Below are 13,912 nucleotides of genomic sequence, written 5' to 3'. Positions count from 1 at the left end.
ATCTATGGCATAATTCATATCGTATTGTATTTTGTTGGCCAAATATAGGAGACTCCCTATTGCTTCCAGAAAATTGAAAAATCCTATCTTATTGTCAGGTATAATGATTCATTCACCTGCATCGGCGTAGTCGCTAGTTTTGCATTTTGCATTCCGTAAGTTTCAATACCTTCTCCGTGTAGTTCTTTTGTACGTCTTATTTCTTTTCCCTGTTTTCTGGATCTCCATACTCAGAAAGCTGATTGGTTTTTCAATATTCATTTCAAACTCATGAGTCAATTTTTTCCATAATATTTTGATTTCTCTTGAATTTTCTTCCACTACAATTCTGTTATCTATATAAATAGCCAGGATTAAAGTATGTCACGAAGAGTTTAAAACAGCAAACGAAAACATCAAAATTTATAACTTTGTAATAAGTTTATTTGCAGGATAGCAAGGAGCAAGAAGGTAATAATTACACACTTGATCGAATGTTGAATGACAATTGAAACTTTTTATTGATTTCCATGGTGCTTTTACACATATGGTTTATCAGGCAACTGGTATGCCTGGGAATTAATCGATTGGAGTGGGGCAGTTACTATGCTAGTCATGAATATCGGAATCTTACAACTGAATTTAGAATCATGTGGTCTGAACTGATTTGTAAATCACGGTTGCTGCGCTTAATAAGAAGGTTATGTTCCTTTGCCAAAGGTGACGAGCGCATCTCTAGGAATATTTTCTCGGGGTTACTAGTACTTATATCTATTATTCTGCTGTACCAATAGGAGTTGATTGATTTGTTAAATTTTTTGATTATTTTTGTGAAGATATGTAGGCAACGATTACAGATCGGTAAAAGGTGACTAGAATGATTCTGATCCTCTGATATATGATCCTTACGAATATGTTTTTATTTTAGAAATTACATATTTATCTATAGAATTATATGCTTCATTAATAATCTTTGGGATAGAAATTTCAATAACATCACGGATGTGTTTATTGATTTCTCCTAGGTATGAGTCAATTTCGGGAACCGATAACTTATGGTTGTTTAGTATTAAATAAGGGAAATTTCATAAAAGATATTTTCGATATAGTTACAAGCCACATTTATTAAAATCATAGTAAACTGATTTATTAAGAAGAATAAGTCCTATAAGAACTTGACTAGTATCTTTGATTGAAATATCAACTATCACTAAATCTATAACGGAGTTAGATTTTTGGTAAGAAAGTTGAGATCAATTACACAGTTGGATTCTATATTGAATTTATCTATCCAAAATCCATCTATAAAGGATCTTTTCCACGGTTGTTATTAATATTGTTGCCCCGGGTGTACGTTTAGCATTATGGTTTCCCGCAAATAAATAGAAAGTATTAACGCTATCATGTTCAGATTATATTTGCGAAATTATGTTTACGCGATAACAGCTGTCAAAGTGTTAAAATCTGAAAGTTTAATTTTGAAAATAAAAAATCCAGCTGTTCATTAAATTCTGCTTTAAAGATGCATATATAGATATAATAAAGAAATTATTATCTTCTGTGCTTTAATTTTAATTATTATAAATTTGATACGACTGCTATATGGGATGTACAATATGTATATTGGAAGTTGAAGAAGAATTTATAGATCAGTATACCCGTTTCACCACTGAGCTTTGCGCTAGACCTATACTCTCTTATGAACTTAAATCTGAAAATATATTTTTTGACAATTTCTCAAGATTAGTGTCTCCGATGAAAGAACCACATCACAGGAACTACTTCTTGAGTGAAAACATTACTTGTAAATCATATCTTTTGTTATTTGATATCGACGACTTTACATTTATCTGTATTATATTTTAATATTACTTAATCGTAATGAATTACTTATAGTTCTGTAATAATAATGTGTCATTATGAGAGTAAAGAACCTGAGATGAATCATCTTCGAATATCTCCTTAAAATTAAGGAGATATACCGCCTTAGACATTAGGGTAAGATAGAACGTTTAAACTTACATGCATACATATACATACACGTATATATACGTATATATGTGTTTATAAGAAGTGTTTCAAGATGGGGCACTTGCGAGAAATTCTTGCATGAAGTCATACCGATGGTCCTCTGGTGGACGAGTAGGAAGTGAAGTACAAAATGAAACACCGATCAATGAATGGCGACAGTGTGCATGCCTGATTAGACAAGAATTGGAGGAGCTTCTATGCAACGTACTGTTTCTATTCTTATATCGCATTCACTTACTTCATAACATATGACTCGTGTACTTCATCTTTATATGTATCTTTATGAATAAAATCGTTGAAACCAACTTTACACAATTATACTAACAGCAAGTTCACGTGATAACGTAACAGATGAAACCATAACCATGGCTTATACAAAAATACCTAAAGTTAAAGAAGATGATGTGCTTGAATGTTTCCTTTACCCAAAAATTTGTTATACAAAACCTTCAATAACTATAACAGAGGAAATTCTCTTACAAGAAATTACAAAATTCAATGAAGTAATAGCACCATATATTGAAGGTTATATTTGGCATAATGATAATTTAATTTTTCATCCTAGAACAAAAGAAGCATTATTATTGGAAAAGCTTATTGAAAATTCTACAACTGTAGGAGGTAAAACGTTTTAATAACTTATTTAAAATATATGATTATTATAATAAAAGTACATGATTATAATAAATGTATATCGTTACTTTTCATTCTTGCAGAATGTAATATATTGCCTCACATTTATATACGCTTACGTTTTGATGAAGATATAAGTGATGAATGGTTTGTGGTCTTTCTGATATTTAAACTTACCCAGGCTTTTAATGGATTAATTGCTAAAGTTATAGATTCTGACGGTGAATTTCTTTTAATTGAAGCTGCAAATGTTTTGCCCCCATGGGCTAATCCTGAAACATGTGAAAACCATGTATTTGTATATAATGGTGAATTGCACATTATTCGCGAAAAACATAAAACATTGTTGGATTTGTTAAATAATCTTTGGGAGAAACCATATTTTTACAGAGCTTCGGAGAAAGTACAAGATGTCTTAAAAAGACGAATTAATATTTATCCTAATGAGATTGAAAAAAGACATCACAAGGCTCGAGTCTTTTTACCTGAGAAAGCAGTTTCAATACTTCGACAAGAACCAAGACTGATTGCATTAATTATTCGAACAATTTGCCACTCTGATCCACTTGAAAGAAAAGTAAAAGTTTAACATTATATAAACTTGTGTACAACTATAATTTGGCTTATTTCATAAATTTTTATGTATTGTAGGTTTGTCGTGCTATGAAATATTTTCCTCCTGAACAACGTATTATGGTTAATGTAAAAATGACTAAATGTTTGTATGCAATGGCAAATCATTGTCGATATACAGGAGACCCAAGGACAGGCTGGAATATACCCCCAATAACTTATTCAAAGTATAATGCTCACGTACTTGGGATTAAAATAGCATGTGGTTTAGAAATGTTAATTGCTCGTGCAAATGAAGAACTTAGAAGAAGAGAAAAAATATCAGTTAATAATTCTGAGAAATTAAAAGCAAATGAAGATGTTTTAAATACATATTTAAGTCGTTTAGAAGTTAATGGCTATTTTAAAAATCTTTTAAAAGGTAGCGAAGAATATGAAAAACTGTTGACTGCAGCAAAAGATTATTACTTCAAATACTTTAATCTATATAATTCTATTACCGACATTAATAAAAGTGATGCTGAAAAGGTTTTAGAAGCATGGGAAAACATACAATCCAATGATGTTGAATTACATGGTAATTTTTTTAAATTAATATTCCATTTATTACTCAGTATTTAATTATTACTTCATATTATACTTAATATATAGCACAAGATGAAGCTGCATTAAGTCCTGCAGATAGTGATAGTTGGTTAAATGTAGATCCAATACAGTTAGAAACATTTTTGAACGAAAAGTGGGGAACTACTAAAAGCAAGAAACATAAACAAGAATCATTAAGTCTTAAAGAAAAAGTACAGATGTTCTTAAATCAAAATAGTGATATTGATGGTGTACAATTTTTAGAGTATGTTACACTTGTTAAAATTTTAATAATATGACAAAGTGTATATGTGTAATCTATATATTTCTTTGTTTTCAGAGATCTTTCAACAGAAGTTGATGTAATGTATGATCCAGAGGACAATGGAAAAGTTGAATTCGATGCAGACTTATTTGATAGTACATTACGAGGAATATTAGATTTAGCTGTTCCAGGAAATGAAGGAGAATTTGAAGGAAGTTCAGAGGGATCCTTGGGTGAAGATGATGAAGATAAAAGAAATGAAATGGACAAATATATGCGATTGTTAAATTCAGAAATACAGTCTCAAATAGAAAAAGATGAAGACTCTGAGACAAATAAAAGCTCTGATGTTATAGAAGATAATTTGTTAAAAAGTATTACAGAAGAAGCAGGTGGTTCAGGTCCAACTGGAAATATAATAGGTAGACCTGCTCGACAACTTCTGCATTTACAATTACAATCACCCACTACAGTACCTCCTGATTTACAAAGTTAATAATTTTATCTAAGTATTAATATTTATTTAAACATGTTAATGATTGTTAATAGATTGAAATTCCTGCTAGCCATTTTATGCAAAATATGTATTTATTATTTTGAAAGCAGATGAAATTTAAGATCAATAGCACGTTTATCGTTGACAAACAAGAAAGTAACTTTATACATAGATGTAGTGTTACAAACTCACAATTTTTTAAATATTTTTTCAACTGTTATAAAATATTTACATTTTATACTTGATTTTTCATTTTTTTCAGTCTTTATTATACAAACGTATGTTTAATTACAATATTAAATGAAATACATGAATGTATATATCTATGTGTGTACATGTATGTACATATTAAAATATCATTATACTTTACTCTAAAATATTCCGAAGTCTGCCAGTTATAACAAAGGTTATTCGTTATTTAAATGATGGATTTAACCACTTTGGAATTTTACTTCCTTTTTCAATTACGGATTCATTATTTGTTGGTGTATTAAATGTCGATCTACTATTTGTATCATTATTTATATTCTCATCTTTATTTAGCATTGATTTCCTAAAACAATAATGTAGTACATTAAACAATATTTATACATGTAGAATTATGACAGGAAGTCAGTACTTATAAACGTCACTTACCTAACATTAGCTACTTGCAGTTCAACTTTCTTAGGATCTGTAAACTTTTCTTTTACATCCAATTTAAGAGCTGATGACCCAGAATAATAAACAATAGCACAAGGAACTAAATTTTCATTAACTAAGCGAGAATTAGGATTCAAACTACGTTTTGGTGGCGTAGTAACTATTCAATAAGAAAAATATGTATTACTAACTATAATAAACGTATACTTTCGGGATGTATAATATGTTACATAATGTAAATCTATAATAAGATTATTGTACTTATTAGCTAATTATATTACAAGATGAATTTAAACATTACTGTGAACTAAGTTCTTCTGAATTCATAAACAAAATTTTTTTGTAAAATATTAAGTTAAGTCTAAGGCTTTTCTAAAAATTTCTTCTTTTTTAATTTTTATATAATAAAAAATATATAAAAATATGTAATAAAAAGATATATTTATATGTTTTTGAAATATTGCGTTTACTCACAAATTATGAAGTCACTATTTGCATCAATCAAATAGCATTTTATAAAATCTTTGATTGCTTGAACAGTTTCCATTGGTTGAAATAAACCCTGCAGAACAAATTGATCTGGAAATTGTATACGGATAATTGTATAATGATATTTATTTAATTGATTTAATATTCGCTTTTCTTCATTGGATTGTCGTTGAATATTTGTTAGGAGAGGTGCTTCTTCTAATTCTTTTCTATAACGTTTAGCATCTCTTAATAATATTTTTGCATCATCAACTGTTAGATCATAAAAATCATCTGGTAATTCATCTCTAAATTTTCGTTGAATTGTAGTTTGATCGAATACCAAAGCATTTCTTTCACCTAACTGCAATAAGAAAAGAGAGAAAGAGAGAGGTTGTATGCTTTACACAACAAGTACTCAAATTTTAATATACATGGATCTTACAAATTCTATATTATTTAAATCATCTGTTTCATGTTTGTTGCATGGCTGCAATAAAATTTGGTTTCCACTATAGTTATCTGTACTAGTGGATGGTATTATATTATTTTCATATTCTCTTTTCATTATTTTTCTCTCTTCGTTCTGAGAACATGTTTTTAATTCTCTTAATTTTTGTGTTTGCTTTCCTGTAGAAATCATACATTCTGATGTTTCGTTAGTATCTGCAATTAATGAATATTCATTTCCAGAATATCATTTATGTATATTGAAGTTTTCAGCAATCTTAACTGTTTTCGATGTTGTCAAAGTAATATTACCTATGCTTTGAGGTCGTTTTTGTATTAATCGTAATACAGCTTTACCATTGACGAGTCCCAATGACTTCAGAGTAGTATTTTTTAAAGCTTCTAATCCAGAAATCTGTAAAAATCATAGCATAATATAAAACGGATTTTATATATCTTAAATTTTATCTCAATTTCATAATTACATAAAACTTCTTAATAGACTCTGATATCCTACAATATTATCTGTAATATTATTACACATTTAATATTATAGAGCATAAACAATAAAGTAAAATGCTATGGATTACATATTAAAAAATTTATATAGATGTACAATTTATTTAATTTTCTTTTTCATGATGTACACAAAAAATGAATAAATCCACAAAGGTTTTAATAAAATATATATTTAGTAGTAGATTAGATTTTTTATTAAGTAATAGAAAAAATGCTAATTTTATGTAGAACTCCTATTATAAGCAACAAATTCAATAAATTCTAAATCTAAATCTGAGTCCTTACAAAACAATAAACTATTTGAGAAAAGTTGATATATATACATGAATTGCTTATTTAAATAATTGTAAATACAATAACAAAGTTCACTAACATTAAAATCAATGTGCTTCTTAATATGTAAAGATCATTGTAACATAAAAATAAATTTAAATAGACAATATATATATATGTAGAAACATTTCTAATTACTGTTTAACATAAAATTTATTATTAAAATAATAATATTAACAATAAAATGATATACTCATACCTCACGATGCATGTAAATTAAAATAATTTTTTCCAAATCTTCATTAAAATTTATATGTTTTAAAATTTCAGCTAATGTTACATTAGGTGTAAATTCATTCATTAATCTTTCCCCATTTTCTAACTGTATACCTATTGTGACATTGGAAATAGAACGTATTTTTGTACAAGGTACCATTTCTAATTGTGCATTATTTGATAATCCAGCAAATCGTAATATAGCATTGGGGTCTAATATATGATTAAAGTGTCTGTAAAAATGAAATATATTCAATTAAAGTATATATTTTTATAATATACAATGACTTCTTTTTATGATAATACCTACTTAAGGTCATAAGAATCTACATTGTATCCATGCTTTTGACACACCTCTTCCAGTATCTATGGGAAAAATATTTTACTTAACATTAACATAACGAAATATTTATCAAAATAATTTTTTAATATTTTTACTGCTTACTTGTAGTATTGTCGTATTTGGAGAAACTCCAACATTTTGTCGACGACCGTTTGGCACAAGTACTATGACGTTTTTATTTGTAGCCATAATTGTTAATTGTTTGTGTTAATCGCTCTAATCATACATTAATAATAAAAATTTTAAATACAACATAAGGCATCAAAGCAGATCACAGTACATGTAACTAACGACACAATAAGATAGAAGAATACAAATACTCTTTATATTTATACCTATATATTTAATGTCAAAAAGAATGTTGAATGCTATAGATGTTCCTTAATGTTCTATATTTAAATATTAAAAATGGCAAGTTAAATGGTATAACGATACATTTGCATATCTTTTTATAAAAAAGCCAAGCATCAAATATTTTGTTAAGTAAAAATATTTTTTATAGAAACTTGCATAAATTATATAACATCTTATAGTTAGTTATTCATTTCTCTTTTAAAAATCTATGATATACAATTTTGCACAGCCTAACCCACGATCATGATGTATACAACCGTGATAATGCCGAGCATAAACCTTTACTTTTGACGAGGGAAGGAGGGGAGGATTACCTCCAGGAAGCGGGGAAGATGGTCATGTGACAATTTGGGGTCGTATTAGTTATTAGTTCGAACATAAATGCGTAAAATTTCGAGAAATTCAAAATTCACATCTCACTTTAATTTGTTTGCAATTATAAATGGTTAAAAGTTAAAATCTATGGGTATGAAAAATTTTATCATAAAATGTTAATTTAACTATCTAAATATTGATAATTCATTTTTTAATAAATTGTGAAACTGTTAATATCTTCTGCATAGTAAGAGTAGAATGTATAATCAATAATTTTCATAACAAAATTTCTTCAAACCTTAAATAAAACTAGTTTATTAAATATAGTTCATATACTTGCTGAATTATCGATACTTCCTTTGGCAATATGACAATCTTATTTTAATATATCTATAATATTGATGGGAATGATTATCGAGAGGATTTTGTTGCAATACATAATTTACAAAATTTTTAAATAGATTGTGTCCAATAGAAGTACTCAGAACCTAAACAGTTAAATAAGTAACAGAATTTTTGACTGAACTTCGGTTTAGTGGACATAAAATTATTGCCGTTCTCTATTGCAATGTAATGATTTTCAATGCGTAAGATCTAAAAATGCAAGTTGTGGTTTTAGGAATCCAGCAGTTCAAACCTTATACGTATGTAGTGACTTATGTTCTGTTTATGTTTGTGTTCTCTCTTGTTGTCAAGAGATGGCGTTTGCAGGGCTACGTGACTCTATATTACCAGAGTAGAAATGAGAGTGTTCTCGCCCATAGTTTTCAGTTTAATATAGTTAATATATAATTAAAATATATATATATATATTAACATAGTTCAGTTTATATATAGTTAATATATATATAAACTATATATAATTATATATAAGAACTATAAAATTAAGGATCTGCACTGTTTGGTCGGAGTTTAGTATATACAAGAATCTATGTATTTAAGCTTAAAGTTAGGGATCTGCCCTGTTTGGTTGCACATAGGCAAGAACGTATTGAGTTCTACACTACAAGAATCTATTTAATTGTACGGTTCTACGGAAAAGTTCATATCTACTTTTCTATTTGAGATAGACAAGTATGAGAATGACAAAATCGCACAATAATGAAACTAATTATAAGTTACCTAAGAGAGAGAAATTAATTGTTTAATATATTTTTTTTAGAGAGAAAAAGGGAAGATTCCCTTTCAAACGATTACGGATTAGTGGAATGAAGCAATAATTTTAATATTTTTTTATTTAGATATAAAAATAATCCTTGTTAATTGGCATGTCAATTGTACTGACATGAATATTTTCTCACCTTTGCATGGAATTCTAATGTTTTTCCTCAGTACCCTGGTTTATGAGGTCATTTATTGTTGTAAAATATTATAAATACTTTTGTGGTATTTCCTGATAGTACTCATCAGAGAAGAATAAAAACGACATATAGAAATCTTTAATCTAGAAATCCATTAGTTTTTAAAGTTTGGTACTTTTGACCTATTGCATAGCTTACTTTATCGTGATAGCCATTTAAACGGTAAATTTTATTATTTATTTAAACACATACTGTATTGAGAACAACGGAATCTTGCTTTATTATCGATATATGATTGGATTTGTCAAATAACATTTTAAATAAATACTATATACGTTGCTCAACTAATATTAGTTTTGCTTTTCTATCTCCATAAGACAATATCCAGTCACTCTCATAGTATCAACAAAGACGAACAATGTATAAGACAAAAAGAATAATGCGGAATAAGTCGACTAATTTAATAAAAAATACCAAACTTTATCAATGCACAATTTTTGAACCAATGGATTCCTGGACTTCAAACTGTAATTCCCAGACGCAAAATCGTTATATCTTGCTTCTATTTACCGAATTCAGGAAACATTATATAATTGTTCGAAAAGATTTTTTGTATAATTGCACAGTCGTTCGTCGTGCACAATTCGTGCAGTCGTCACTATTACGAAGGGGTTAGGTTCCCCTGATGTACTGAGAAGCTCAACGGACCGCCGCGGTCGAGTGCTGTAACATGATCCAGTGTCAGATATCGCTGAGACAATGTATCTAGGTACTAAACTAGGTAAACTAAAGAGGAATTTTTTATTTTTGACTTTTTAAAATTATATTTTTACTTACGTACAGTGCTGGACAAAAGTATTGGCACAGCAAGATTGTTATGATACAAATGCTTATAACTATTAAACAAATTGATTTAAACAAAAAACTTTTTGACGTATTTATTTATTATCTATCCTAGTTTATTACATAACAAGAGCAACAATATAAATAAAATAATACGCAAAATAATAACAAAAATATATTTTTTGAACATTTTATGGGTGGACAAAAGTATTGGCACAGTAGAATATTTACGCTTATAACTAATTACATAATAAACTTCTAATATTTTGTTGGCAGTCCTTTTCTTTTAAGGACTTCCTTTAATCTTCTGGGCATCGAGTGGACTAATTTTTTAGTGAATTCAGGTACAATATTGCTCCATTCCTGCAGAAGAACTTTCTTCAGTTCAGACTTGCTTGTGATATTATGTTTCCTAATTCTTTTTTCCAATTCGTTCCACACGTGCTCAATGGGATTCATATCGGGACTTTGAGGTGGTGTGTTTAATGTGTGGGCAGTATTATATATTATCCACTGACGAACAATATACGCCATATGTTTAGGATCTCGATCCTGCTGAAAATAGAAATCCCTGGGGAGGTTTAATTTTTGAGTACTTTTCAAAAGATTTTGCTTGAGTATATTTAAATATACATATTTATCCATTATCTCATCAATGAATATAAGTTCTCCTACACCCGATGATGCCATACATCCCCACACCATTAAACCACCACCCCCATGTTTCATGGTGGCTTGCAGATTCAGTTCGTCCATCTCTGTGTTGGGTTTTCGCCATACTAATATTCTGCCGTCAGATTTAAAAATATTAAACTTACTTTCATCTGAAAACATGATCTTTTCCCAAAAATCAGTATCTTTCGTAACAAACTCTTTCGCGAATTCCACTCTTTTCTTTTGGTTTATTTTACTGATGTAGGGCTTTCTTCGTGCTGCACGGGCAGAATAACCGGCATCCTTCAATACCCTACGTACAGTTTTGGTACTTACTTCTTTTTCACACTCAGCTTTTAACGGATCCAAAAACTAATTCGACTGAAATTGCTTCGATGTTAAAAGCTGAGTGTGAAAAAGAAGTAAGTACCAAAACTGTACGTAGGGTATTGAAGGATGCCGGTTATTCTGCCCGTGCAGCACGAAGAAAGCCCTACATCAGTAAAATAAACCAAAAGAAAAGAGTGGAATTCGCGAAAGAGTTTGTTACGAAAGATACTGATTTTTGGGAAAAGATCATGTTTTCAGATGAAAGTAAGTTTAATATTTTTAAATCTGACGGCAGAATATTAGTATGGCGAAAACCCAACACAGAGATGGACGAACTGAATCTGCAAGCCACCATGAAACATGGGGGTGGTGGTTTAATGGTGTGGGGATGTATGGCATCATCGGGTGTAGGAGAACTTATATTCATTGATGAGATAATGGATAAATATGTATATTTAAATATACTCAAGCAAAATCTTTTGAAAAGTACTCAAAAATTAAACCTCCCCAGGGATTTCTATTTTCAGCAGGATCGAGATCCTAAACATATGGCGTATATTGTTCGTCAGTGGATAATATATAATACTGCCCACACATTAAACACACCACCTCAAAGTCCCGATATGAATCCCATTGAGCACGTGTGGAACGAATTGGAAAAAAGAATTAGGAAACATAATATCACAAGCAAGTCTGAACTGAAGAAAGTTCTTCTGCAGGAATGGAGCAATATTGTACCTGAATTCACTAAAAAATTAGTCCACTCGATGCCCAGAAGATTAAAGGAAGTCCTTAAAAGAAAAGGACTGCCAACAAAATATTAGAAGTTTATTATGTAATTAGTTATAAGCGTAAATATTCTACTGTGCCAATACTTTTGTCCACCCATAAAATGTTCAAAAAATATATTTTTGTTATTATTTTGCGTATTATTTTATTTATATTGTTGCTCTTGTTATGTAATAAACTAGGATAGATAATAAATAAATACGTCAAAAAGTTTTTTGTTTAAATCAATTTGTTTAATAGTTATAAGCATTTGTATCATAACAATCTTGCTGTGCCAATACTTTTGTCCAGCACTGTATTTGTGAGACCTGTAAGTGGGTTCTTAATATAAGAGATCATACCAAGGAGCTCCCTTGTTTTCTCGGAATTCATTTAACTATAAAGAGTTTAGTTCAATTATATGATAAATGCCCTCATTTTGAATTAATAACAGGTCTTCGCAATCAGCATTCTGTGGAGTATAATCATTTCAAAGTTCGTGGAAGGGAGGGCGAGGGAAGTTCCATCCAAATACAAATTGCATTTAGGTGAAATTATAGAAGCGTACACTCGTGCAAAAGTATCTTGACTGGTTTAATCAAGAAAATCCATGCTACGAACTTGTCGCAACATAATAATTGTATTAAGATCGAAAAAAAGCTCGCAATTGCTACAAAAAATAAAAAATTACAAGTTATTAAAAACTTATAAATGTTTGGAAAAAGATGTTAATAGTAGTATTCTTTATATTTTATGTAACTGTTTTTCAATTGAAAGTTATTATATTTTTAATTTCTTTTCTATTACGAGGTCATAGCTTTTAAACAAAATTGCAGAAATATTTCCGAACATTGTTAATATTGTTACTATTTGTTACTAAGTGATACATATAATACTTCCGTTATTCGTCTCGATAGTCACAGCACATCATATTTCACAGTTTGATGAGTTATATAAATAAAGTAAGATCACAGTAATTATTATTTAAGATTACTTATTGTATTTTCACAAAGATGTATTCAAATTAAATTTTTGTCCAGTCATCGGATATTTTCTACTTCTTTGTTCGTATTGAGTCATGTTTATCATGCGTTTTATAAATGTCAAGTAAAACATTTTTTTACTATATCTCTATTTTACTTGTGCTATTTAAAAACAAGTACTATTTTTTCTAGATGGGGACAATATTGATTGCCTTTTCATTGATGCCTTTTGATAATTAATATATTTATTAAGGTTCATAAGCGTTAAGGAATTGAAACAAAATCCGACTTGTGCTCGAATCGCACGGATTGTGGTCTCGAGTGCGTAGCGAATGGATGTGACACTGAGCGAGCGTAACAACGTAGCCGCTGTTGATCTTTGAGATTGTTAGACGATCCTTCCTTCGATCTACTTTTGTTTTTTCTCTTTCTTTCCTTCTTCTCTTTCGAGTCGTCGAGCAAGCAACACGCGCTTATCGTCTTTGTCCCTCGCTAATTATAATCGTTTTACCGCTACATCGTCCCCAAATTCAGCTGTTGTAGCTTCCGTGCCTATCACGATTATTATTATGTCCAGAGTGTTTAATAGAGTGTCAAAAATTGTTAATAAAGACACTTTCCTTGTTTTTTTCTCGTCAGGATAACTATGCAACTTAATCGTCTCGTCTGTAACAATAAGTAATAATTGTTGAAATTATAATGAACACAAATTCATTTTAATTAGCAAAATTGAATATTAAATTTATGCTTCACCTCGCTTCAATCTCTACAATAAATACATTTGACCAAATAATCAATAAAAAATACACATTAAATGTAACGCGTCATATG

General features: G+C 29.4%; 2 protein-coding genes across 3 annotated transcripts; one reads left to right on the top strand and one right to left on the bottom strand.

Annotated features, from left to right (window-relative positions):
* The first annotated feature begins 2,051 nt into the window (after window positions 1–2,051).
* LOC132910300 (protein ecdysoneless) lies at window positions 2,052–4,998 on the top strand. The gene is made up of 5 exons (XM_060965879.1): window positions 2,052–2,631; window positions 2,727–3,220; window positions 3,295–3,793; window positions 3,868–4,066; window positions 4,142–4,998. Exons 1-5 carry the CDS (start codon window positions 2,376–2,378, stop codon window positions 4,560–4,562), a joined length of 1,869 nt encoding a protein of 622 aa, XP_060821862.1. The 5' UTR covers window positions 2,052–2,375; the 3' UTR covers window positions 4,563–4,998.
* LOC132910309 (tether containing UBX domain for GLUT4) lies at window positions 4,808–8,090 on the bottom strand. 2 transcript variants are annotated; one of them, XM_060965903.1, is made up of 8 exons: window positions 7,636–8,090; window positions 7,501–7,575; window positions 7,174–7,423; window positions 6,435–6,537; window positions 6,118–6,338; window positions 5,679–6,036; window positions 5,199–5,364; window positions 4,808–5,115 (listed from the first exon to the last, which is right to left on the bottom strand). In XM_060965903.1, the coding sequence occupies exons 3-8, from the start codon at window positions 7,348–7,350 to the stop codon at window positions 4,977–4,979; spliced, it is 1,164 nt and encodes a 387-aa protein (XP_060821886.1). In that variant the 5' UTR covers window positions 7,351–7,423; window positions 7,501–7,575; window positions 7,636–8,090; the 3' UTR covers window positions 4,808–4,976. The 2 variants fall into 2 exon arrangements, with proteins under 2 accessions (XP_060821886.1, XP_060821885.1); XM_060965902.1 differs by having other exon boundaries at window positions 7,501–7,556.
* Window positions 8,091–13,912: the final 5,822 nt, after the last annotated feature.

This window comes from Bombus pascuorum, chromosome 9 (assembly GCF_905332965.1).
Source record: "Bombus pascuorum chromosome 9, iyBomPasc1.1, whole genome shotgun sequence".
Classification (NCBI taxonomy): domain Eukaryota; kingdom Metazoa; phylum Arthropoda; class Insecta; order Hymenoptera; family Apidae; genus Bombus; species Bombus pascuorum.
The sequence above is the reverse complement of the archived record's forward strand: the minus strand, read 5'-3'. Positions and strand labels throughout refer to the sequence as shown.

Bases quoted from the DNA above. Each gene is read 5' to 3' on its own strand.
- LOC132910300 (XM_060965879.1), top strand. From the start codon at position 2,376: ATGGCTTATACAAAAATACCTAAAGTTAAAGAAGATGATGTGCTTGAA. The intron at 3,794-3,867 runs GTAATTTTTTTA...CTTAATATATAG, and splicing joins CAATGATGTTGAATTACATG to CACAAGATGAAGCTGCATTA. The intron at 4,067-4,141 runs GTATGTTACACT...CTTTGTTTTCAG, and splicing joins GATGGTGTACAATTTTTAGA to AGATCTTTCAACAGAAGTTG.
- LOC132910309 (XM_060965902.1), bottom strand. From the start codon at position 7,722: ATGGCTACAAATAAAAACGTCATAGTACTTGTGCCAAACGGTCGTCGA. The intron at 7,557-7,635 runs GTAAGCAGTAAA...TTTTTCCCATAG, and splicing joins CAAATACGACAATACTACAA to ATACTGGAAGAGGTGTGTCA. The intron at 6,538-7,173 runs GTATGAGTATAT...TGATTTTTACAG, and splicing joins TAATTTACATGCATCGTGAG to ATTTCTGGATTAGAAGCTTT.